General features: G+C 42.5%; 2 protein-coding genes across 3 annotated transcripts in view; both read right to left on the bottom strand.

Annotated features, from left to right (window-relative positions):
* LOC135293332 (cytochrome b-245 heavy chain) overlaps window positions 1–8653 on the bottom strand; it is a 31895-nt gene extending 23242 nt beyond the window's left edge. The window contains exons 1-2 of one of the 2 annotated variants that reach the window (XM_064407359.1): window positions 3148–8653; window positions 314–2691 (exon numbers count right to left, since the gene is read on the bottom strand). In XM_064407359.1, the coding sequence (XP_064263429.1) occupies window positions 314–358 (45 nt within the window). In that variant the 5' untranslated portion in view covers window positions 359–2691; window positions 3148–8653. Of the gene's footprint in view, window positions 1–313 lie in introns of both variants that reach the window. The other variant, XM_064407358.1, reaches the window with a different exon arrangement.
* Window positions 8654–8792: 139 nt separating this feature from the next.
* On the bottom strand, window positions 8793–26693 carry XK (X-linked Kx blood group antigen, Kell and VPS13A binding protein). Its single transcript, XM_064407361.1, has 3 exons — window positions 26074–26693; window positions 17736–17998; window positions 8793–12702 (listed from the first exon to the last, which is right to left on the bottom strand). The coding sequence occupies exons 1-3, from the start codon at window positions 26565–26567 to the stop codon at window positions 11876–11878; spliced, it is 1584 nt and encodes a 527-aa protein (XP_064263431.1). The 5' UTR covers window positions 26568–26693; the 3' UTR covers window positions 8793–11875.
* Window positions 26694–26801: the final 108 nt, after the last annotated feature.

Raw genomic sequence — 26801 nt, forward strand, 5'->3', positions numbered from 1 at the left:
TGCAAGGAAGGGTGATTGTTTCTCTGTTGAAGTGCACGTAGTTAAGTGAGCTTTAAAGTTGTTTTGCTTAACTAAAGTATTTCTAACAAAGCAAAGTTAATACACAATCATTTCTCAGTTAACAATGAAACCTACAGCAACTGAAATACCAGAGAGCTCCTTAAAAATTATTCCCTTGAAGCATTTCCCTGCGTTTGCTGCCCCAGTTTCAGCATAATCAGGTGCATCTTTCACTGGCACAGTGAGAACTGCTCAGCACAGCTTTCTGCAGAACTTTTCACTGGACACGAATCACAACAAAAGTTGTACTTACAACGACGAAGATGGACAGTCCTTCATTCTCCACCCAGTTCCCCATGGCTGCCTGAGATGTGTGTGCACAGCAGCTCCGCTCTCTCTGGGACAGCCTCTACATCTTCTCTCATGAGGAAGTGAGAGCAAAAGGTTGCAGCACCCTGTTTCCTTTCTCATTCATTTGGGAAATAAGTTAACCATTTAATCATGACCCCAGTTCTCTTTCAAATACATTTCTATCATCTCTACATTTCATAACTCAAACACATATAAACTATTGAAATAGACTTTTTCATTGTGATACAAAGGATAGAATAAATTATACAACCGGTCAGGTCTTCTGCTAAGAAATGTATTGCCACTTTATATAACTTTTAATGCTGAAGTGTAACATAGAAATCACAGAAGAGTTACCTCTGCCCAGACCTCTCTCTTTTTAATCACCTCAGGATTGAGAGGCAGTTCATGCTGACCTTTGTTGATAAATAATCAGTATTGCTATTTCTCTTCCAGTAATTCAATGTCCATGGAAACTTCAAAGTGTAATCTGACATTCCTCTTTGTCTGGTACATTCAAACCTCGCTAAATTCCTTCCAAAATTCCTTTCTGTTTTGGCCAAAACTGAGGACAAATGTCACTGGATAGGCTTTTTTTCGTGGTTTTGAGTCTTGCAGAATCCACTTTGATGGCCATCCCAAATGAATCACAGAATTATAGAATTATAAGATGGTTGGGTTAGAATTAACTTGGAAGATCATCTATTTCCAAACCCCTGCCATGGGCAGGGAGGCCATCCACTAACTCATGCTGCTCAGGGCTCCAACCAACCTGACCTTGGATGCTTTCAGGGCTGGGGTAACACTTCCAGGGATGCTGGATGTCATCAGAGGGTCTGGTGCCGATATTTTTGTTTATGGAGGTAGCCTCTGGAAGTTAAACAGCTGGGGTGGCTGGGAAGGAAAGGAGGAGGGCAGTTCTGATTTGTGGATGTCCATTCTTGCAGTGAAGACAAGTCTTCTCTCCCTGACCAGGAATGGCAGTGTTCTCACTGCCTTTTTCTTCTGCCTAGCTCAGGGTGAGTTACTTGTGCCTTCTCTGGGGTGAGCCAGTGCAGGTTTCCAGGATGCTCTGAGCTTCAGCAGCTTTACCTTGCCTGGAAGCTCCTCAGGCACCATAGCCCCTGAAAGATGGATTTATTGGTTCAGGAGGTTTCTGGCAGGCTACAAACCCAGAAGGGGCTGATCTTGGATCAGTCACAACAGTTGCAAAGTCTGAGGTCCTTCTGACAGCCTGAACACAGACCATGAAACACAGTATATTTCAGCTGCCTTCAGTCTAGCAATTATTAAATGCAGTGGCTGATTTCAATGCCTGAACTCAAAAGAAAGGGCAGAGGTGCTGGGCCTTTCCACAGCCAGTGAGTTCTGCTGCTCCCTGATGCCTGTGAGTTTTCTGTTACCCCTGAAAGTGACATGACAAGCACATCAAACTTTGCCTCTTGCTGCAAGTGACAAACTTGAGTAGAAATGGTACCAAAACCACCCACTCATCACCCCTGATTTAATTCTGATTGTTTCACCTCCTAAATCAATGAAACATTTTTCCTATTACAAAAACTGTAATATGTATATGTTTTATACTTTGTAATTATTTGGAAAATGCATCCTGTACAAGAAAAAAAAAATGTCGTCAGCTGTGTATTAATTATGTAGGAATGTAAAACTGAAGTATGGAAAGAATTCAATGCTATCTCATTCTGTTTAAAAATTTCTTTTAAGCTACTTGATTACACAAAGCATTTTTCATCCTTCTTTGTGCTCAAAAGTTCTGTCAACACCGATCCTTTTTCAGCATGACAATATTGTAAAAGTATTCATGTCTCAGGGTTCTTGTTTTCCTCGCAGTAATTTTTTACCTCATTGCTTAGTAATTAATTTAGCTCCTCTCTTGCTCTGCGCAATAATGGTCTGTGTATTGCTGCACAAATTTAATGGCAGGTGTTGGCAATCAGCCTAGGGGTTTCACACAAGGGACAATGAAAAATTGTGCAAGTAAAAACCCCCAAAGAGAGAGTGATGTGAAGAAGAGTGAGAGATCCAGCTCCTCTTTCTCATGCAGCAGGGGGAAAGCCAAGCAGAGACCTTGATTAACCTTTTCTATTTTGTAGCCTGAAGTCTTTATTTTGAATGCTGTGCAATCACTGTTTACCAACCTTCCCTTGATCCTACACCAAAGAGGAAGAAGCAAACAAGAGACTTGTCAAACTGTCTTCTCTGAAAAGACTCTTCACATGCAGCCTGAGGCTGTCACTCTGTGTGCTTGCCTTCACTCCAGGGAATGACATAGCCTGCAACTTCTGCTTTTTCTGTTTTGTTTACAAAATAAGGGATTCAAAGCTGAAAGAGCAGAAAAGGGGATAGACATGAGCCAGGGAAAAACATGTCAATGAGACTCCAATGACTGGCAGATCCTTCTAGGTCCTTGCTTTGCACTAACTCTCAATGCAATTCCATGCTCCAGTACTTCCCCACTCTGCCCTTTGAAGTCATCATGAGAGACCCATGTGCTGTATTAAAAAAAATCCCTGTCTGCTCCAGATGCTGCTTGCCACACCAGTCGTGGCTTGAAGCCAAGCAGCACCACCACAAAACGTACCAGAATGGCTGCACACTGCTGTGTTACTGGAAGGAAGAGACACCACCAGCAGCATGTGCTAAGTACAGACAGAAATTTCATCTCAGTAAGCAGTCAGAGATGCAACAGCATAGCCTCCCATGCATAAAGGCAGAGAAAAAAATCAACCTGCCTTTGCATAGGACTGAGGGAGAGGGAGCCCAGGCATCGTTTATCACCTGTTAATGTGGCTCTGGAACACAACCATCATCTGTCTGAGAGACTTCTCTTCCCAGAGCCGCAGATCCACTTCGTTTACAGGTGCTGCTGATAGCCCAGGGTTACTTTCCTCTGCCTGGAGAGAGGGACTCCACCAGTGATTTTCCGCTCAAGAAAACACCTCGAAAGCTGTGAGAAGAGGGACGGCAGTCTCTCCTGTGCCCGAATCACCCGGGTCGGTGTTTCAGCAGCCCCGCGGTGCCACCCGCTGGCAGCGCCGGCCGCGCCGCTCCCGGGGGAAGGAGCTGCAATCCTGCTCATCCATCCCGACCTTCCCTCCCTATGCACCTGCCCTCGTGTCTCCTTTCCTGCCGCATCCCTGCTCAAAACCACTTTCCTGCTTTTCACTCTCTTTCAGCGCTGGGCTGTCAAATCCCATTTCTAATGAGCAGCTGCTGATCACAGTTTGGGAAAGGACTTCCAGAGCTCCTTAGCTCACTTCGTTCTTCCTAACAGGACCTGCTGCAGCTGTGTTACTCCTCACACACGTTTGCACCCCCATTCCACAACCAGAAATAAAGGAAGTGCCTCCCAGCCTGCTAGCTCATGCCCATGGTATCAGTGTAACTCCACATCCACAGAAGTATTCCAGCATCCCTCTTCACACCCAGGAACAGGCTCCAGGTGGGAACACCTCAGTGCCCAAACCCTGCAACACAGGGCAACACTACAGGTCTTCATAATGCAGCAGTTTGTCCTGTGAAATACAAAGGAGTGCTGTGATAATTCTTTTGCTGATTTTTCTCCCTCACAATCCTCACTGTGGAGGTGTGGGGGTGACCCAGCTCTGTCAGCAGATGACTGTCCACAACCAGACACCTGAAAGACACAGCCTTGGTTTTTTGTTCATTTTCAGTAATATCAACAGAGGAAACACTGAGGAATGATGTAATATTTAATGGATGTGTCCACTGGATGTGATTTATTGTATCAAGATAACATGATACAATAAATTATGGCGCCAAGGATGAGGCTTTTGCTTTAAAATTATCCTTCAGCTAGATTGCTAGAAGAGAGTTCATCCTTGTGCCAAGATTCAGCATGAAGCCTATATGCTGCTAAATCATACCTAAATTGCCTGTTATTATAGAATTACACTGCTTCAGCCACACAATTCCTGGATTTATATGTTTCCCTTCCTTCATTTGTCTTGATAAAGCTTTTTTACTTTGGGATTTTCCCTGAAAATTTGGACACTTGCCTGAGACTGTCTCACAAACCCCTATCTGGTTTAAGTTACACTCAAGAGAAGTTTGGAAGCACCCATCCACCTCTTTGGGGAACTCAGTGAAGACACAAGTGTCTGATAATTTGTGTGCCCATAATTCAGGCTTGAACTGGGATTAATTTCTTCCAGGTTAGATTACTCACTGATGAATAGTTACTAAAGCCTCCTGTTGTAAAACTGTTTACAGCAGTTTATTCATATACAACCCCCTCCCTCCTGGCATTTTTAGCACTTCCAGAGAAATCACTATGAAAAACAAAATTTCAATGAGTGGCTTAGATTAAGGACTACAATTTCCACAATATTATTTATTCTTTTGATTTATTGTATTTATGACTTCTTAAGTTTTGATTATTTAATCATATTCTGCTATTTTCACTGCTCAGGCTTTCAGAGGAGCAGCAAAAGGCCGGAGGTACCTCATTTCTTTCTCAGTTGGATTTAGAGATCCTTTCACACAGTCTTCTGCCAAAGCTCAAGGAGCTGTGTCCACCTTGATCAAAATCACATCTGTTGACTGCTAATTACAGTGACTTATGACACTTTATTTTGTATTAAGGGACACAATGTCATCTCACTGAGACTTTTGCTATCTGGCAGGGAGAGTCTGCCAAATCATACTCCAATCCTGTATCAGTACTTTTCTCCCCATACAAATACACTCCTACACAGGCTAAAATTGCATTTAGTTTTCTATTACACTAGAACTTATTTTGAATGAGTGATTCACTTAAGACTATAAACAGCTTGTTGTTTTTAATTTTAGACCTCCCACTAGTAAAACCTCCCTTTCCCTAGTGATTTTTTTTTCTTTTCTTGCTTGAAGAGACAACTGCTGTTGTGCCCTGGGAAGAACAGTGATGTATGGGTTATTAAGGTAGCAGCTTAAACACCTAAGCCCTTGACTGCCAAAGGACACTGTAGGGCAAGTGATCAATGGTTAATGGCTAATGGATTCCTGCTTGCTGCCCCTGGGGGCTTCCATTGCATTTTGGGCCAATGGTAAATTATGGTGAAGAGTCAGCTGTCACTGGCTTCTGAGTTGTCTGATGAGTTAATGCTACAGCACTCTGCAGCCCTCCCTGAATTTGCCTTACCATCAATCCTCATGGCACAACACCCACATCGTTGCTGAGGCTCACAGTTCATGGCTAGGCAGAAGTAATTTTTCACTTATTACATTCCTTGCCTATTCTCACCTGTCTCCTGTAAAGTTTTCCCTTTTCCTTTCCTCTGAATCTGAAGAAGCTTGGTTCATTTCTGATCCTCACAGCCAAATCACCATGAACAAGGCTTAGCACGGCCAGTGTCCCAGGTTTCTCCAATCAATTATCTTTTATGGCTTTTTCAGCACATCACATCTTTTCAGCTGATGAAGAAAACAGGATCAAAGCAAGAATCATCCATCTACCCAGTGGTTTAAAAAACTACCTGACATATTGCATGGTCCACTGTTTTTGTTCCCATGCATAAGGAAGGTGGAATTGTGTAAGCAAACTGCACATAAAATGTCAGTGGTAACATTTCTGTTCTGACCATTAGCACTTTGCCTATTTGTGTTCAGATGCAGAATCAGACTAATGTGTGTACAACAATACATATCAAACATAAAAATACACATATAATTAGACATTTCTATATATATGTATTACATATATACAAATACATATCATTTACATATAATTACAACTGCTGGTGTTAAAGTAGTTGAACAAAAAAGATAGATAATGATTTTTTTTTAGCATGACGCTATATCCTAGATCGGAATGGCCTTCAGTTTTTGCCTCACTGTGCATGGATTCCTTTCTGGGGTTTTCACTATGCCTCTCCAAGAGCATCAGTGGAGAAATCTAGACTTACCCTCAATGCAACGTTTGTGAGCTGCCACACACATTTCTATAGGTTTGCAGAGACATTAATTTTTTTCTTTTTCAGTAAATATTTATCTTTCTCCTGTTTGGTATTTTTTCTTCTTGTTGCTTAAAAAAATAAGAAGGGCAGGAAAGACCACCATAAACATGATGTTTAAACACCTCATTATTGTGCTTTTGTAGGGCTCTCGTACTTTCCTTGTAGTTCTAAAGTTGAAGCTCCTTCTTTTAGAAAACTCCAATTCCCCTCTAATTTTTTTGTAATGACCTGGATGCTTTTGAGCTACTGCACTGCTCACCATTGTTAAAATATTTAAAATGGCAATGAAGTATTGATGCATTCCATGAGTCCAGCCCTTTTCATTGCCCAGAATGTTTGCCTCCAAAAGAGTAGCCCCACTGAAAAATCTGACTGAGCATTTCACGGTGCCTTGTTTCTCCATTTCTATTTAAAATGACCCCCATGAAGCAGCAGAGAGGGAGGAGGAGTAGCCAGGACACCCATTCTGAAGAATGTAACTGGTGCTCTGAGGGCCAGCAAAGGCAGAACTGAAGCAATCCCAAGCACCTCTCTTCTGTTTGCTGTCGAGTCCAGCACCCAACTTACTTCATTTACAAGAACTACAAATCCATACACAAACACACCAAAATGCAAAGCTGGCACCTCGTCTGTAAGGTGCTGGCCTATTGTTTTTGACATTTACTTCCCACTCTAGAAGGCAGATGTGAATTAATCTTCACCTTGACTACCTCTGGCATCACTCTCCATCTAAATCTGCTCCTGATCATTTTCAAGAAGGTGTCTGTGGCTGATTAAAGCTCTGTACTGACAGGGCACATTAATCAGATGAAACAAATAGCTGATGAGAGACATTTCAGAAGTTAAAATATGTAACATTTATCTGCTGTTATTCTGTGTGCTCTGTCAAAATAAGAATTTCAGCAATTATGAACATGAAGGCACATACCCTTATTTAAGACAGGCTGTTCCTAGTTCATTAAATCAATCAGGTCTCACCTTCAGGGCCAAAAAGTTACAACTCTGATGTTATTCCAGAAGGATCTCAGTAAGCAACATCCAACAAATTAGCATCCATCCTCTGCTTAGGTATGTGTTCCATTAATGCTAGTCTGTGATTAGAAGCCTTTACAAACATATGCATTCACATCTGAATTTCCCACCTGAAAGGAAAAATTTTCATACCTGAATACAGACATTCACCATTTCCATAAAACTTTATTCCAGTGGCAAGAGGTTTTCCTTCTACCTGCATGTAATAAAAAATTTAAAAAATAAGAAATGATTAAACTTTTTTTCCCCAGGATATGAAGTTGTTCATATCAGTTCAGTTCAGCTCTCAGTTCAGGGCAGAGATTCAGTAAGCTTTCATATTTGTCATTTTGAAACACCCTTCATTCTTAGTCTAATTTTGGGGTGACCTCAAGACCAAACAGTTTGATATGATACATTTTTTTCTTGGTCAGTAGGAAATTACATACTCTTTAATACATCTTACTTTTCAAGTCTTCTGTCTCTGGTAAATCAAACTTACCATCTCTGCCATATTACTGTATGTTCATATTTCTGTGATGATTCCCAACTGAGTTGAGGCACTCACTACAACTTCATTTTAAAATACAAGATTATGATGTCTGATTTGCAAACATCTGAATTCATAGCCCTGCTTTCTTTGCTACATACGACATCCAAATAGGTAAAAAGTGATAGGAAATGGTTCATTGTTTTATGCAAGATATTATCAGCTACTATGGGAAAAAATAAAAGAACTACTTCTGAATGAAAAAAAATTAAAATTAAAATTAAAATTGCAGTGTAGCAGTCCCAAGTATCCACCAAGTCTATGTTACAGGGAGTGCCACTTACTAGCACACAGTAGTGTCAGTCACCACCAGGACTTCTAAAATCTTTTCTCAGTGCTATGTAAGCAATGTACACACATTACAACTTGTTACAATGTATCTTATAACACCATATTTTAAAAATATGTGTCTATTTTATCTATTTAAATTTAGAAACACTTACATGTGCTGCAAAATTTTTGTGCATTCCTATCTCTCCACAAAAGTCCTCAGCACTGAATTTGCTAGATACTCCCAGGGTCAAATATAAGTATATGGTGAATCCAGATCAATGTAAAAAAAGTGTGCAGAGAAGAAGTTAAAATATTCTCTATAAGGTAACAATTTCCTCCCAATTCTCAATGTAAACCAGCAAAGATTCTCACACTGATAATGAATAATCTATACTAATCTTGTTCCATAAAACACTGGCCTCTTAAATTGGCCCCCCTCTTACAAAATGTTCTTCTGAACAGCAATGGAAGCGTGGGGGTAAAGGGCTCCTGAATCAATCACAGATTAATTCTTCTGTCAGGTCTTCTTGAAAACATCGCTGCTGCTGTGTGGTGACAGATAACAATGAGCTCTCTTACCTTTACTTTGGATTTCTTGAAAGCAGCACATGAAGAAGTGACACCAACACAACTTGAGGGATAGTTTCAACATTTTAATTAGTGCTGTTTACAAGTATAAAAGAAAACCCATGTGTCAGATCTTGTATACTCTTATACACACAACTAACCCTTGCTTTGTGTGACTCAGGATTACTCAAAAGAGTAGAGTTTTCAGCAGTAGCCCTAACCCCTTCCATGGAACACGCAGGCCCCTCTAACATTCATAGAGGAGAACAAAAGCACAGTGAACTTGCAGCAAGAGATCACTCATTCATACACAGACAGACTCTGTACTCACTGTCCTCTCCATGCAGCCACTGGGTGCACTGATAACAACACCCTCCAGACTGTCATTCTCTGGAGAAAAACTGCCTCTCCCAGCTTTACAGCACACTTCAGAAAAACCAGCTGCTCCCTTCAAACCCTGGTCTAAGATAGCATCGTGTCTCCGACTCCCTCCTGCACCTTTCCACCAGCAGTGGCAGCACAGCTGGATAAACCACCCCACGCCATGGTGACAGCAGGCACTGCACAGGCAACAGCCCCTCGTGCTGGTGGAGTGCTTGAACTGTATTTGGTTATTCTGCACAACTAAGGCAAAACCATAGGACAGTAATAGAATACATATAAACTATTTTTTTCCTCTCATAACAGTGATTTAAACATTCAGCTCCCTATGCATGCACTTCAGGAAACTGGTATAAAAATAAGAAGTAATATGACACACACTCTAAATATGCATATACAGTCTTCTGTGAGGTTTAATGGCACTCACTGTGTATTCATCCTGGGCTCCTGGCTCTGTAACTCTCCTACATTTGCCTTCACTGCAGCACGTACCTGGCTGAGGTTTGTGAAGCTTTCACTGTTTCCAAATGGCACAATCACAACTGCGCCACCACTTACAGTCTCCAAACTCTGCTTTAGGCTCTCTCCTTAGATATGAAGTACTACTACATAAGAAGTTACTTTTTAAATTTTCTCCCAAAGACTAATGTTTCTGACCTGGGTACATCTGTAGATAGGCAGCCGCTGTAATTCCCTGATTATTGATATTGATGAGTGTCCAGCTATAAAGACAGATACTCAGTTTTGGCTAAGAACACCAGAAAATTTGAGCCTGTGGGCTGAACTCCACAAGGTTGGAAGAAAAGGTTACACTCTCCCTTGCTCCTTTAACTCACTACTGAAAACCAAGAAGCAATAGTCTTTTACAACTAGAAAAGCACAGAGAAATTCTATACTGTAGTTTTACATACAAAGGTACAGAGAAACACAGTCGTGTCTTCAAGGAGTCACTTCACTATTCTATTCTCCTCAGAGAAATTAGAATAGAGGTGTTTGGTGTCTTTCCCAGATATGAGGCACATTCCCATGGCAAAATCACGCCAAAAATCCCATTACCACCCACCAATAATTTAATGACATCTACATACACATACCATACATAGACACACATTAATCAAAATGAAAACATAATACCATAATAAAACTGAAATATGAAGACATTCATTTACACTGTAGTAAAGAAAAAAATAGAAACAGGTTATGTCTTTGCAGCACTGCAGGTGACATTTCATTAAAAATGACCCCAGACCTGAGTTTGAGACACTTCTAAAGCAATTATGCTGATGTCATCCCTACTAGGAGCTTCACATCCTGCATGAGGACAGAATGGAGGCTAAGCTTCAAGCACTGGGAGACGCTTTGGTCATCAGTTATTTGTTTCCACGAGCAGCCATAATGTGAAACACTCAAAAGAAATGTTAGGAAGGTGCTAAGCAAACAAAGTGCAAAATGCTTTCACTTAATTTGTGAAAATACATATGGGTCTGTGTATTTTCACTAAATTCTTGTGTGTTCATCTGCTGAAGCTTTCTCAGAAATTTGGAAAATACAGAAACACTTTTATTTGCAGTGATGTACTGCTGAGAACAAAAAGTCAATGTCTTCCATTTCTCTTTCAGACTTCATTACCAAGGTTGTGATACTTCTGAGGTAAAGTCAGAGGGTTTTGAATTAATGATATTAAACTAATCATAACAAATCACAGCTCAAAAATAAGGAATCAGTGTCTTTTATCCAGTCCAAAAGGTCAATGAGCTGCCTACATCGTGCACTACCAAGCCCCTGACAATCAGGGTAGTGCTCATCAAGTTAGAGAACTTCAGCCATCTAAAATCAGATAGTCAGAACTAATTGTGAAGGCATCTGGTTAACACTGGGTAACAGGTCACCAGAGAGTGATTCTTTTCATCTACATTTTGAGATGGGGTGAGTCACTCCCTGCAGATGTGCACTGGAGAGCACCTATGTGGCTGGTACACACTGTCTGCCCAGCCTCTAGATATTTATATAAAGTGATCACGACCCTGACAACAAAACATCACAAAGTATTAAAGAAATAATAATGAAAGAAAAATAAGCTATTCCAGAACATCACAATTAATGTGTTCAATTTAATTCCCTTACTAACAAGCAGTAAACATGAAGGGTGAAACAGTGCAAAGCCAATAACCCCTCTGTCCATCCTCAGTAACAGTCCCATTTCTGTTTCAGTGCTGGCTAATTGGCTGTTTCATGGCAACCCAGACTACAGTGCGTTGTGCAAGTCCAATTCTTCTACCACTGAGAGAAGTATTATCTTATTACACTGATTAGAGTGTAAAATAGTCTGCAATTTGATCAAAGCAGACCACAGCTACAATCCATACATAGTCCAGGTCTAAGCTCTGTTTCCATGCTAGGGTGACATGCCGTGGGACTTCCTATCTGAAATAAAAGTCACTGCCTTCCATCCTCAGACTTCCTGAGTAAGGTGAGCATCAGGACAGTTTCTGAATGATGTCTCCAATAATGACTTAAAATAAGTATGTGACAATAAACCTATGTGCAAAAATGCTCTGAAATAGAAATCTACAAACAACGATTGCTCTCCTTACACAAACACGAATACTCATACACTGCTGTCCACAAAAACAGGCATGTCAGCCATCATGCAGTGCTACATGTGCAAGAAAGAAATCCTACCCACAAGACACAATGTCTAAGATACACGTTGCTCCCAGCAGGTGATCTGCCACCTTCCAAAGGCACCTACTTGCTTCCAGTTGTACTAGGCATTGGAAGAAACACTTTGATGAATACTCCTGTTTTGAGAATCTATTGTCTTACTACTGCCCCGTGCTTCATCAGTATTTTCAGGAGATTTCATCGCCACCTTGCCTGTCAGTAGAGTGGATTTGTGATGCTGACAAATAAAGTGGAGGATCTGGAAACAGGACAGCAAAGCTTCGGTAATGCTGGAGGAGAAGAGTTTTTTGCAGGGGTGACAGAACTGGTAGAACACCAACATGAAGAAGATGCCCATGCAGTAACCTATCAGGAGCTGCAGGAACAACATTGGGGCACAGACATAGAGGTAGAAGTCTGTTCTGTAAATGTACCACATCAGCAGGAGGAAGGCGTTCTCTGTCAGCCGCACGATGTAGTACACGGTCATGCGGTACCAGTTCTGGGATTTGCTAATCAAGTCAGGGTCACTGAGCTCCACCTGCGCTGCCGACCAGCAGAACATGTTAATGCCAGCATACAGGAACGTGAGCAGGCACAGGACGATGGTTGTGCCCACCCTGCTCAATTCCTTCTCTATGTTCTCAGGAAATGGTGACTTGCTAAGCCAGAAGAGAATCCAGGGGTAGAAGAAGAAACCTAAGAAGTTCAGTAGCACGACGACGAAAACCCAGATTTGAAGGACTGAACCAAAAAGCACCAGCACCGTGACCCGTGTGGCGATCTCAAAGCTCCTCCACAGGAATATGCAGAGGTAGGCAGCAGGTTTCACACGGACATTGTAATCATCATACTTTATCTTAATGGCCAGGATGTTGCAGCGTAAGGCGCCGTAAACGATCGACAAGAGAGAAAGCACCATAAAAATACCTACAAAGAGAAAAGACAAAGCAGGACCTTCAGCTTAGTAGCAGACATTGCATCAGGGGAGTGCAGGTGCAGTCATTGTCACTGCGCTCCTGGGGATTCCCAGCAGGATGCAATTCCACAGGAGCCATTCCCAGCCCATATCTGTGTGAAGGAAATGAACTCTACCCCAGTCAAACCCAGCACATTACCCTAATCCTACCTCCTCTTTTGGTCCCTGTTGGATATTTATTCAGGAAGCGGGTAAGAAAAAGAAGGCACTTAGCAGTTATAAGTGTCTCTCCCTCCTCCCCGTGCCCAGGGCTGTTCATACACAGGCAGGCCTTGGTAATTTCACAGCTCAGACATTACAGTATCCAACTTGCTCCCAAACTCCTACAGTACTCCATAAGGCACAGGGTGCTACTCTCTTTCCATACAGATGAAAAACTGCAAAATAGAAGCTGAAACTTTGGAGTAACTTGGACATGCAGATAACTTGGTGCTTATGAAGTTCTGTGTCAAAGCAAATCACAAAAAAGGTATGTGATGCAGCTCAAAATTGAAAGCTGAAGGAATTTAAACCCAGCACTGTCCACATATCTCTAACTGTGTAGAGAGATATTTACTCACCTGCCTGTACTGTGTTTTCCTATACATCAATTTTCTTTATACACCCATCTGTATCATGCATTTAAAAAAACATTCCTATTAAAAATGTCTTTAAATTCAGGTCAATTTTCAGTACCTCCTATCTACCCAGAATCCCTGAAAGGAAGGTTTCACATGTAAATTCTGCAGAAAGTGAAGGCAGAGACCAGATGTTACCTGGCACTGCAGGAGGGTGTCCTGTCTTGCCGTATTAAGTAGGTACAAATGTACATGAATACTGGACACAGAGAACAAACAAAGTGCCAACTGCCCACAGGTTTTTTTTGTATTTGCATACACAATTATATAAATATTTATTCACAGTTTTTACTAACCTGCTGAATAGCTGATATTGCCTCAGATAAAATAATTAGAGTTCGGAATTCTTAATTATGTCAATTACACTTGCAATGCTTAGCAACCAGTGTTTTCTGCAGCCTTCAATTAGTTTGCGTGCCAATATTCTACAAATAAACATTTGTATCCTACAAATAAACTGGATTCTCTGCTTTGCTATAGCTATATGGCCAAAATTATCAGGGTTTCAGCTTTTTTCTAATTATAAGTCACTAATTTCTAAGCAATCCTTTGGAAGAAACAAGTATATTTTAAGACCTCTAACAACTTTCTAAGAGAATTTTCTCTATCATTTCAGCTAATCTCTTTTCCATTATGACCCAAAAACACCTCTGAATTACTTTGGAAAAGAATTAATTCTTTATATCTAATTTTCCAAGGCATTCAGGAAGATGGAAAGAATTTATCATTTTATATGGAAATTTTGTACCTGCCAGTTTGGTGGTGCATATATTCTCTGAAAATGTTTATGTTGAAATTGTTAGTAGGTAGTCAGTAGCTTTTACATCTTTCTTAAGCACTGAATAATGTCTCCGAAAATGACGTAAAATAAGCATGTGACAATAAACCTATGTGCAAAAGAGCTGGGCATTTTTAATTGTTATGTCTTGGAAAAACATCAGCTGAAAGCAGAAGAGCAGATGAGTTCAGTCAAGAATGTTGCTTGATGTCCTATGGCTTTTTACAAAGTCTTTCCTGTAGTTTTGAGCTGTGCAAGAACATAAATTCCAGCAGCTAATGAAGCAAAAGAATGTTCTCAGAGTTAAAGGAACATAAAGATGTACCCACTGGGGACTAAGTGCTGCTGTGCTGGAACTCTGCTTGCTTTCTGCTTTGACAAGCTGAAATATTGATCTTATTCCCCATTTTCACTTTAGGGAATCTATATTAATCTCAAACCTATCTTACAAATTCAAGCCTTCAAAAGAGGCATTTTTCCATTGATAGAACACAAGTCATGCTGACTCTGATTTAATACACTAGTCCAGTCCTACTCCTTTCCTAAAAGCTCATTGTCACCAAACCTTCAGTTCAAACATAATTTTTAACTCTGTAAGAAAGATGGTTTGAAACAATCACAAAGAGAAATACCAGAGGGTGACACTGTTGCTTTTACTCATCCTGAGCAGGCAAAGAAACGTAAATTTAAAAGGCAAAGTATTTTCCCCTGGAACATTTCCAAGTCCTCCAACAGTCCTTATAAAGGTGGCATTTCTCTTCTTCCTCTTCCCAAAAGGCTTTTTCTTACAAATCAGAGGGGGACACTCACAGAATCATCCAGGGAGACACTGATTTGCTTTGTTGTGTTTTGTTATTTTATCTGAAGTCCTTTCAAGACCTGGTCCTTCCCACTTCAGAAGCTGCTAAGACGGCAAATGATGCTCTAGATGAGCTACCTCACAAGTACCAATGAAATCTATTCTCGATAATATAGTTACATGTGTACAAAATAGAACTAGGACCCAGATTAGGCTAATACATGTGGGTTTCCAATGTTATATTACATCCAAAACTTTTACACTTTTCATGATAAGCAGTCACCAAAGTTTATGTTGCTCATCACTAACCTCAAGAGTTGGTCCTGCTTTTGCAGCTCTCTGGTTGTCTTGATCTTACATTCTTGGCAGACTATGAAATGACACTTTTGAAGAATGCCAGACACTGGCAAGACCCCAATAATCCAGAATAAAACATTCAGAGAAATTAATGAACACCATGAAATACACAAGAAATTTGAAGCATGGCTCTGGCTGACAAAGGATGAATGCTCTTTTCAGAAGTGCTCAAGCCAACACTGGAAGCAATAAGGAGTTTCAAACAGATTTGAAAGGGACATGCCATGCCCCCAGAATGATGGTAAACAGCTTCAGGTTCTCAGGTCATACTGACCTCATTACCCTGAACAAGCAGAATTTACACAGAATGACAGGGTATGTAGAATCCAGAAAAATAACAGACTGATGAGAAGACAAGACAAAACATGTGGAAATCAAAATACAAGACACTAATAATTATAGCAGATGCAAATGGAAGAGAGCCTGAAATTTGAAGGACCAGTGTCAAAGAACAGGGAAGCTGAAGGCATCGGAAGTGTGGAATAAGAACTGGGCTGGCTGGATGAAGAGATTGCAGAAAGTTTCAGTGTATCAGCAGCTAGGATACGCACAACAAGAATATGGCTAGGACTCTTATTTTTCTGATGAATGAGCTCTAGCAGACATTGACACCATTCCTAACACCTTTTTTTTTTCTTTGCATTTCTGTATTTTAGAATTACATCTGTATGGAGATGCTCCTGGAAAGCATGAAATAACTGCTGCATTTGAAAGTGGGTTCACCAAACTCTCCAATGAGCCAGCTTATCTTTGGTCATTTCACTCAGGGAGTGTCACTTATAAGTTTGTGATTACAACTTATCTCAGCAGAGACTGAAAAATCTATAAGCAATAGAGCCTTACAAATTATTATTAAATACGCAATTATCTGATCGTCTAGAACACAGAACTTTTCTTTGGAAATCATGACCAGTAAGGTCAAAATCAGTAATAAAAGAAAGACAATAAAAAGGTGACCTTTCTTAAGTAAATGCCATCTACAGCAAAGTGACTGAAGATTTTGCTAATTGCACCTTTCAGCGAAGGATTCAACCACGCTGTCCCCAACCCACATCACAAATGCCATGGTTATTTGAAAGACCTACCTTAGTTATGAAGAACTCAGGGACTTGAAGGAGTAATGTCTAACTCAGGAACTGGAAGGAGTAATGTGTTCCAAGAAACTACAGCTACGATGTTCTGGTTTTGGCTGGGGTAGAGTTAATTGTTTTTTTTTAGTAGCTGATACAGCACTGAGTTTGGATTCAGTATGAGAATAATGTTGATAACACACTGTTTTAGCTCAGCAGTGCTTTAAGTCAAGGACTCTTCAGTTCCCCATGCTCTGCCAGTGAAGAAGTACACAAGAAGCTGTGAAGAAGCACAGCCAGAACAGATGACCCAAACTATCCAGAGGGATATTGCATACCATTGGTATCATGCTCAGTGTATGAACTGGGGAGAGTTGTCTGGGAGGAGCCAATCGATGCTGCGGGGTGGTTTGTGCATCACTTGTCTTTCTTGGGCTTTATTCTTTTCCCTCTCTCTCTCTCCACCCCTCTCACCCCTCTCTCTCCCCTTCATTACTACTGCTATTATTATGATTAATATTATTATATTACTTTATTTCCATTATTAACTTGTCACCTCAGCCTCAGCCTCCCTAGCTGTGAAGCTGGTAAAGATCCTCTCAGGGATTTAGAGATACAAGAGCTATTTAGTGTTTCAGTAGAAAGGCACCTTCCACTTCCTTCAAGTTCACACAGGTGCCAAAGTCCTTTCTCACACTGAAAAGCTCTTTGTCCCGTGACCAGCTGGAGATGGTTCTCCATTCAACAGTGAGCCAGAAAACCAAAGGAATATCATGGAAGTAAGATGCAGAGTTCCACAGCAAGGCAGATGTGTCCTGGTAAGCCCATGTTGGTGAAGGCTTAACAGCTTGGGTCCAGAGATGAGATGACCACAGTTGCACAGCAGCTTACTGAGTCCTGCCTTTCGATTCCAGAATCGGAGTGCGGCACAAGACAGTTCATGTTCTCAGCTCATATTTAAAACTGCATTCCTGAAAGTATGTCTTCCCTGAGGCAGCATGACAAAACATGCTCTGCAGTGTACCCCAAAGAATTTTCCAGAAAGTTTTGCTCAAAAACCAAAATGGAACAGAGGTAATTAAAAAAATTCTTCTTCAAGACAGCTTGGTCCCTCCAGCTGCCTCCCTCTCATACCATAATGGTGACTTTATCAAATGAGTGTTTTTACAGCAACCCAAGTGTGCTACAGAAGGTGTCATAGTCCAAAACATGACGATATAAACTCAAAAGCAACATCACCATCAAAAGCTATCAGGGAGACGAAACCCATCAAAACCCATTGCAGAATGCTTGGTTCTTGCGCAGGGCAGCTACAACTGACTTCCCTCCCACCCAAAGACCAAAAAGCAACAGCTCCACCTACTTCTGGCAACCGTGATCTCCTGCTGCAGGACACAGATGTAGAGCTGGAGCGTGAGCTGGGGCGCTGAGCCGAGGAACGCCTGGATCACCGAGGCCCTGCTGAACGCAGACCTGTGTGTGCACAGCTTGCCTTCAGCCTGTCCCACTTCCTTCTCTATTTCTTCTGAGTACCCATCCTTGGGCATCTGCCTCTTCTTTGTGATGCTGACATAGGGATCTTCAACTCTGCCAGCACGGAAGTAAATATAAAGGGCTTCCACACACCTACAAGCAAACAAGTGGATAGAGTAACAGGGAAAAATGAAAGAAGGAAAGGTCTCCCCAGTTCCTGGTATTCTAAGCAATCACATACTAAGTCCTAAGCTATTTTTTCATAGAGCAAAGCCTGTAGGTTTTTTCCTCCTGGTAAACTTGGAATATGACAGATTTCATTCTTTAAAATAGGAATTACATGTTATTAGAGGGCAGGAACCTGGCAGTGCCCTTTGGGCTGCTTGTGGTACTTAGACTTGGGAGGAGGTTTAATTATTTTCTATGAGCTGCTCTTGCTCTCTGCTGTCCCATTAAAGTCCTTAAACTGCTCATCCACTACAAGGATGTCAAACCCAGGACCCAAATTGGAAGTGTGTTTCTTCAGATACCCATGTTTTTTTCTTTATACTGATACATCTGTGACATGCTAATGGGACGTGGCAATGAACCCACTTTTCACACCTTTGCCTTAAAACATCTGAAGGGAGAAGCTCGGGGTACAAGCAGGTGCACACACCTCCAAACTTAACCAAGCAATGGTTCAAAACACCAGTAAAATGCCAGACCAGTGAAAAGAAGAAGCTTTGAGCCTCACAACCCTTGAAGTCAACATAATTTTTCTAAAAACGCACAAGAATAGGAGCTTTAGTTCTTAAGAGGGTTTATGTTTACTGTACTGTTAAAGAAATATTAAATATAATCTGGCAAAAAAGATTCTAACAAAGAAGATGCAGTCTTTCCAGTTGCTGCAGCTCTTCATACTTTAAACACAGTGGGAGCCAAACCCTCTTGTTTATCAAGGTCTAACTTACTGCCAACTAACTCCCAAGGAACAATCTGGTACCAGCACATACGCTTCTACTCATAAATTACATATTGTTACACTATTTGCTGCATTCACCCACACACAGAGACAAATCCATACATTTGGGAGAGAACAGAAAAGGTTGTCTCCAGAAAATGCTGCAGCAACAACAACAATCTGGCTCCTGGAGTGTATAAGAAGATAACAGCCCCAGAGAGATATCTGCAAGGAAAGAGCAGCATCTTCCGCAACTTCCTTCCAATGGTTGTTTTTTAACTGGCTAAAAATTTATGAAAACTAGTTCAGAGTTTTCATGAAGTTTACTCATGAAGAGTAGTTGTCTTCTAAGAGAACTGCTTGGGTATGAAGGTGTGAAGGGCAGGCTTGGGCATCACACAGGACCCAAAACACACCGGGAAATATTCACCCTTGTCTAGGAAGTAACAACAAGCAAGGAACAGGTGAAATCACAAGATGAAGGGGAAGGAAGAAGAAAAAACAAGTTTACTTCTGTTTATTTTAATAAACTTTACTTCATTTTTTCCTCTAACTGGACCACTAGGAAGTTTCAACCACTCTAGATGAAGAGCAGTTTTCGGATTGTGTAGTACTATTCCTAATTCACTAGGCTTCAGCTCTCATTATGACTAAAGCTATTCAACATTCCTGCCGCTCTGGATGCTCCATTCACAGAGGTGACTTTCTGTCTTCCCCTCATTAATCTTTTCACTCCCTGTCAATCTTGTTCCACATGAAAGAACCCATACAGGCAGAAATACAGTGTGAAAAATTAATAAAGCACTGTCGCTTTATGAAGCCAGCACAGATTCTGAAACCAACAAATCAATTTATTCCAAAAAGAAAGATCCCAGACCATTTTTGTCTCATTTAGTATTCACAGCCAGGCATTCACCCTGAGCTGAGGGCAAGTCTGAGTATATTATGGAAAACTGGATCTCACCATCAGGCTCTGAACTCTTGCCATGTGTGATTAGAAGAAGATACAGTCTAGGGACCCATCTAAAAAATATGCAGTGATCCCATTAAAGAGATCAGATTTATAAGACTACTGACAATAGCAAGCATTATAACCAACCAAACCCTGAGTTTTGGAGCAAGCATTTGATTTTTATTTATTACCTGGGTATTAAGTAGCAGTATATTGTTTGTGATGGGGATTTTTTTGTCCATACAGAAAAGCAAACATAAATGGTCTGATGAGCAAACCTTAGAGCTAAATGGGCCTTTTACCACTACAACAGAGTAATAAAAAATGTTATATGAAAGCTTTCAGATTACATTGATAATGATGTCCATTTTCTCCCAGGCCCTGCCAGGCCCATGCAAGAGTGTTTCTGGAAGTCAAGCCATCTGGGACAAATAACAAATGCACTCAGGATCCAGCTGGTGCCACTGCCCAAGCAACTGCTTCCAGCAGGAGCAGACTGGCAGCTGACAGAGAGAACAAGCATCAATCTAAAAGTTAAGGAATAGAGTGTGGGAGGGGCACAGGCACTTGAATGACCGTGCAGGTGAGAAGGGTCCAGAACTGTGATGAAGAATCAATGCAGATCATGTTGCTGTGTCAGACTGTGACTTCGCCTATGAAGTACATGCTGAGGGGGTTGGGCATCTTGTCTTTAAATGAACTACCTGGCTTGCTCTTTTTTAGCATGAAACACAACTAAGAGACAATGCAGAAGGAGGCGATTGCTTCATGGCAGCTTTCCCCCACAGTTACAAGCTCCTGCAGCATGGTGAATTCCACAGAAGCCATCATTGCTGCTCTGCTCCAGAGGGACAGGAGTGAGAGATCCCAACTTCTGCACAATCCATCTCCTGCAATGATGTTTAGGGCCACTTCAAGAGCTCTTCATATGATGTCAAGAGCAGAAGGCAAGCAGCTGGCTGTGTCCTCTGCATGTAAGCACTGACAACCACAGCACAGGCTCTGAAGGAATTAAAATTGCTCTGAGGAAAGCCAGATCTGCTTTCTACAGTGAAAGTTAAGAGGTAAGAAAAGGATGGTGCTTTCTCCCCTGGTGCCATATCCTGGCAGAAAGAAGAGCCATACTTTTCCAGAGATCCTTACGGTGCCCACAAAGAGTGATTCAGCCCCAACACATTTGTCTTCTACACAGTAAGTAGGAGGAATAATCCTACCCTTATATACTTGCTGAGAGTGAGCACCTCATTCCCTCTTTTAATCATGGATGCGTGGGATTGGAACACAGGCAAAATAATGGTGGTGTGAAGAGGGAGAAGGTAATGAAAACAGGGAACTTTCCACACTCAACCAGCCCTCCAAGAACAAATATTTGAGACCTATCCACACACACCCTCTGTAAATGTACAAGCAGATTTCTCTGATATGTAATTTTCACTAATTCCTTCTCTTCAGAGACGTATGCAAAAGACATCAGTCCTGCAGATTTACTTACCTTCATCAGGCAAAGATTGCTCCTCACTCATTGTTCTACCTTTTACCCGCACTAATTTCCTGTTCACCTCACCATGGACACCCAACACATCTGCTCAAGAATAAAGGAAAGAAAATAGCCTGAAGAGAGTCTAAACATATTCTTCCATCTGGAAAAGAGGGAGGCACATCAAGAGTTGTTAATTTTAAAGCTAGGAGGATCTCCTACAGTGAGGTCTGCCGATGAAGTCCTACAAGGAAGGGAAGTTTTTAGATCTGTTCTATTTTGAACTTTTAATCAGGTCACCAGCAAAGAGAAACTACTCATAAAGGACAAGGTTTCTGCACAATGTCATTGAAACAGTATTGGCGCCATTAGAGCTTATTAGATTTCAAACTGCAGAATTAGATGCCCAAAACATGAATGACTGTAAAAAAATGGGGGTTTTGTTTTTTCTTTTTATTTTTACTTCCTGCAGCTCACAGAATCAAACTTTGTCCGTAACAGTAGTTCCTCTGGCAGTCAGATGCAAGCTTCCTCCTGCATCTGCTGTGCTGCTGTCTACATGGTACACAGAGACATGTAATTGTTTCTCCTTATGCCCTGAGAAACAAAGCCTCATCCCATAAAAAAAAGTCTATTGTTTATATCCTTGTCCTATTATAACCTGAGGAAAACAGTCATTAGTGTTCTATAAAGGGGCCTGTTATATTTACTTGAGATTTGTTTTGCAAGAGTTCATGCTTCTGCTGACCCAGCCCTGCCCTGACTGCATCTCCTCACACAGAACAGGTTGGGCTCACACTGCACTAACAGAGCACCAAGGAACAGAGTTCCAAAGACACCTGCAGTTCCAAAGTCACTCAAACTTCCCTCTCCATGAAGTTGGTACCAGAAAGAAGCACTGCCAGGCTCACACCAGTTGGTTTTTCAGTACAGTCTTCAGTAAATCAGGTGGGAGGAGTCCCTGCATCCAGCAGACTCAGTCCCAACATCCCCAGTGTGTTAAGCCCTGACTGGCCAAGTCAGTTTGTTGGGTATCTGCACTTCAGCTCTTGACCTTTTTATTACTTGAAGAATTTAAAAGGGCAAGCAAGTTAACAGGGGGTTCTCTGGTGCCTATCATGAAGGGTAAGTACAAAAGGAGGCCCAGGGGGAACATTATTGCTCTCTACAACTCCTCAAGAGGCTGTAGTGAGGTGGGGATTGGTCTCTTCTCCCAAGATAACGAGAGACATGACAAGAAGAAATAATGTAAAGTTGGTCCAGGGGAGTTTTAGGTGGATATTAGTAAAGATTCTTTCACTGAAAGGGCAGTCAGGCATTGGAATAAGCTGCCCAGGGAAGTGGTGTAATCACCATGCCTAGGAATGTTCAAAAGGCATGTGGATGTGGTGATCATGGACATGGTTGAGTGGTGAACATCATGGTGCTGGGTTATCAGTTGAACTCAGTGATCTTAGAGGTCTTTTCCAAACTAAACAATTCCCTGATTCTCTGAGGAGTTATTTGCACTTAGAAGAAATCCTGAAGTGTAGAGCAAAACTACATCCAGTAATTATCTATTATAATTGTAGCAGTGCTTAAAATCTCAAGGTGACCATGGTGCTACAAGTGCCACCCAAATGAAGGGAAGAAAGAGACAGACCCTAGCACAGGAGCAGCCTGAGCCAAAAAGCTCATCATGATCTTCCCTGGAGAAAAAAGTAATAAGTCTCTCATTGACACTGGCTACTGTTTTAAGTAATTTCTTCTGTTATAATTTATAGTGTGGTAAAAGAATCTCCTTTTGCAAAAAAAAAAACCAAAAACAAAAAAAACCCAAACCCAAACTAAACCTACCCAAATACATCTTTTAAGCATCCAGACAAGTGCATTCATAAGGAGTGGCATTGACCTGAAATGCTGCAGGAATCCCCATGATGCCCAGAAACCTGCAGTCACTTGGTTCCAGCCAAGTCTCTGCAGAGCCTCTGGCACGCCTGCATCCTAAGGATCACAGCCAGGCCACTAAGGGGAATAGGAATTTTGCTCTACAAATTGCTGTGAATTTATAGAGAAACTCCTAGGGAGTGGGAGAAGAAATTAAAAAAGGGTACATGAACAGTACACCAAAAGTCCTCTCTGGGAAGAGGGATGCTACCTAATTTTAGTCCTCCCAGTGGCAGCAGCAGGACAGTGAGTGCCTCCTGAACAGGTGGAGTGTGGGTGTTTGGGGAAGGTGGTGGCATGCAAGAAGGTTCTATAAGGGAAAGTACTTTTTTTCCATCACTGGATGATTCAAAATAGGCTGAATCATTTGGCTTGCAAGGCTAAAAACCCTCCTTCCCTGCCAAGATATTCCAAAACCATTCCCCAAATCTAAAGGAGTTTTTTTAAGGAAAAAAGGAAGGGGGGAAAAAATCTAGATTTTAAGATGATGAAGAAAACTCACATGACACATATGGGCTGGTGGTAAAGCAGTGCACTGATATCTGAGTATTTAAGTCTGAACAGAGAAATCCTGATTATTCTGTATCAAACCAAATGAAACAGAGATAGTCAAAAAGTTGTTGTTAAGTTTCTTTTAAAGCCTGCCAAAGGTGCCAGCTCTCTGTTGCAGCATATCATCACACACAGCCTCAAGGTTCTTAAACCTTTCATTGCCCTGCCACAAGCAGACAGAGCCTGGAGAGGCTCCACTGTCTGTCCTATTTGACCTAATTTGACCCAGCCCTCCCTAAGCAGCCCTGGGCTGTGCCAGGGAGGCACAAGAGCCCCAGCAGGGAGGATGGAGCCAGACTTCACACGGGGGAAGCAGATGACAGAGCAGCAGGATTCTCTGGAGCAAAGGAGCAGAGGTTTGCCTGAAAGGATGGAGTAAAATGCCTCCAAGGACAATGGTCTTTTTCAGCTTACAAAAAGTAAAAAGTCCCAGTGCAGTGATGATACAACCAAAATATACTTTGCCTTCCAGCTATCATCCATACTTTGTGTGTATGCCAGTCCACCCAGGGTAGAAAGCCTCCTGTACAAAGCAGGGAAAGGGAAGGTATTTTGTGTGCTGAAAACACAACAGCATTTACAGTGCAGAGCTGTATCTAACAGGAAGCAATCAGTTTCCTCTTCTGACAGATAAAGCAATCTTTAGTTGCAGAAGGCAAGGAAGGAAAAAAAAACCCAAACCCCAAAACCCTTTACTGTCTGTGTCAGATCATTTTGTCTTCCCAGACATTTGTGCTGTATCCTACAAACTGACACATTTCCTTAAAAGTAAAGAGATCTTGGTTTGTATTAAACTTTTAATTTGCAGAGACCTTCCAGCCTTTAGCAGCCAATAAGTTTTTCAGGTAGCATGAACGTACTCATCTATTTAATTAGTAATTATAATTCCAGTTATCCTGGCTTTAGAGAGAGGTCAACATACATCACTTTGTCATGCCTAAATGATGCCATGGGGACTATGGCACCATAGTCACTTGTGCTGTTGGCACAGCACAAATATGCTGCAGCACATCCAGAGCATCTCAAACCGCCAGGAAATGCTAAGTTTGTAAATCTTTGACAGAGGAAAAAGTGCAGAGTTGGCAACACACGAGAGGAGAGGAGAGGGCTTCCATATGCTCACTAGTTTTACAGCAGTGGCTGCAGCTGGGAGTTCACCAGAAAGCAGGAACTGCGTTCTGCACAAGATAACATTTGTGTTGTAAACTGAAAACTTGATGTTGAGAAGGAAACAGAAAGTCAAGTAATGCTTGGTGGTTGAGGTAAAAATATAAATCTAGGTTTCTTTCATATAATTAAAAAGAAAATCCTTCAATTTCTTCTTGTTGCTCAAATCCTTTGTCTGCTTCCTCACCCATTCTGGCTTGACATTAGATTCTTTCCTCGTCTTTCCTCAATAAATTGATTTAGAATAACAAAAGTCATGTACTTAATTTTTGACAGTTTCTTTCTCTTTGGTTCCTCTCTTATATTCCAAAAATGTAAAAACATTTTGTTCTTAGCTTTTAGAAAATCAGAGCTCTTTCAGAACTGTTATGCCACAACTTACACATCTTTGAAATATTAACGAAGCAAGCAAAAAAAAATCCATGCATAGTTATAGAAGAAGTCAATGTTTTTGAAGTGTTAGATATTTTGTAACATCCAAACTGTTTGCCTTTCCTTAGCGTGAACAAATCTTTCTTTTACACACTGTTCAAAAAGTTGGTGATACTTCTCCTAGCCTCTACTACATACACACTGCATTTAATTGCCTTTCTTTTTAAATAAAAGATTTGAGTATAAATTTAAAATTAATGCCCCCCAGAAACATATTGTCTTGGAAATGCACATTGCTGTAACTTTTAATCTTTTTTTTTTTTTCCTACGGGTATTTTCAGTGAGACATTGAACTGGAATAGAAAAAAATCTCCAAAGCAAATTGGGGCGGGAAGCTCAGGTTTGGAAGGAAAGACAGACTAGAGCATCACTGATGCTCCAAGACGCACGGATGGGATGGGTACTATCGTTGTTAACTCGCAACCGAGTGAGGAATCTCCCGTTCTCTCTTGGGAGTGATCTGAGAGCAAAGCGCTGTGGATGAGGCAGCAGCGAACAGACACATCCATCTGCAAGAAGCCCCAGGGATGGAACCCAGCGCAGAGCGGGACGCGGAGGGGCTGAGCTCGCGGCTCCCCGCTGCCCGGCAGTGCTGAGGGGTCACCCGCAGGTTCGTGCCCGAGGCATTCCCAAAGGACCGCTCCCCGCAGCTGCGGCAGGACGCGGCGGCGGCTCCCGGCGCTGCCGGGCGGGAGCGGCCCCGCCCGCCCCGCGCAAAGGCCGGGGGGCTCCGGGCGCCCCCGGCCCCGGCCCGCTGGAGGCGGCTCGGACTCACCGACCTGACGAGCGGCCCGAGCTGCAGCAGGTGCAGCAGCAGCACCAGCGGGCGGTCGCGGCTCACGTCGCGGTGGATGAAGACCAGGCTGAGCTGCACCAGCGCGCAGGGAAGGAGGGCGAAGAACAGCGTCAGCGTCTGCCACATGCGGTCCCCCGTGTCGCGGTAGCCCGCGCTCAGGCACAGCGCGGCCGCCGTCTCGGACATGAAGAGGACGAGGGAGACGAGGACGGAGCCCGGGAATTTCATCGCAGCGGCCGCCCCAGCCCGGCCCGCCCAGCCGCCGCCGCCGCCGCGCACTGGGGCCCAGTCCCCGGCAGAGGGAGCGCGCTCGCCGCCGGCCCGCGGCCTCTGCAGCCTGGGGCTGGATCCGGGCCGGGGCTCGATCCTGACCGCGCTTGGATCCTGCCTGGCTCTGGATCCTGGCCGAGGCTGGACCCTGGATGGGCTGGAAGCGGGGGAAGGTTCCCCGGCGGTGCGCGGGGAGCTGCCCGTCATCGTGTCTCCTTCAGCCGTCAGACACAGAGCTGAACTGGGGGCTGGTGGGAAGGGGCCAGCGGGGCCCCTCAGGCCTTCGCAGGCTGGGGAGATCGCACAGCCACGGCATCGCCCAGGCTGCAGAAGAACCACACCATGGCACTGAGTGCCACGTCCAGGCTTTCCTGAAGCACACCTCCAGGAACAGTGATTCCACCACTTGCCTGGGCAGCCCGATGTCTAATGCCCACTTCC

The sequence above is a fragment of the Passer domesticus genome, chromosome 2, assembly GCF_036417665.1.
Source record: "Passer domesticus isolate bPasDom1 chromosome 2, bPasDom1.hap1, whole genome shotgun sequence".
NCBI classification, from domain to species: domain Eukaryota; kingdom Metazoa; phylum Chordata; class Aves; order Passeriformes; family Passeridae; genus Passer; species Passer domesticus.

Bases quoted from the DNA above. Each gene is read 5' to 3' on its own strand.
- XK (XM_064407361.1), bottom strand. From the start codon at position 26,567: ATGACGGGCAGCTCCCCGCGCACCGCCGGGGAACCTTCCCCCGCTTCC. The intron at 17,999-26,073 runs GTCGGTGAGTCC...GTTTGCTTGTAG, and splicing joins CAGCTCGGGCCGCTCGTCAG to GTGTGTGGAAGCCCTTTATA. The intron at 12,703-17,735 runs GTAGGTGGAGCT...TTCTCTTTGTAG, and splicing joins GGAGATCACGGTTGCCAGAA to GTATTTTTATGGTGCTTTCT.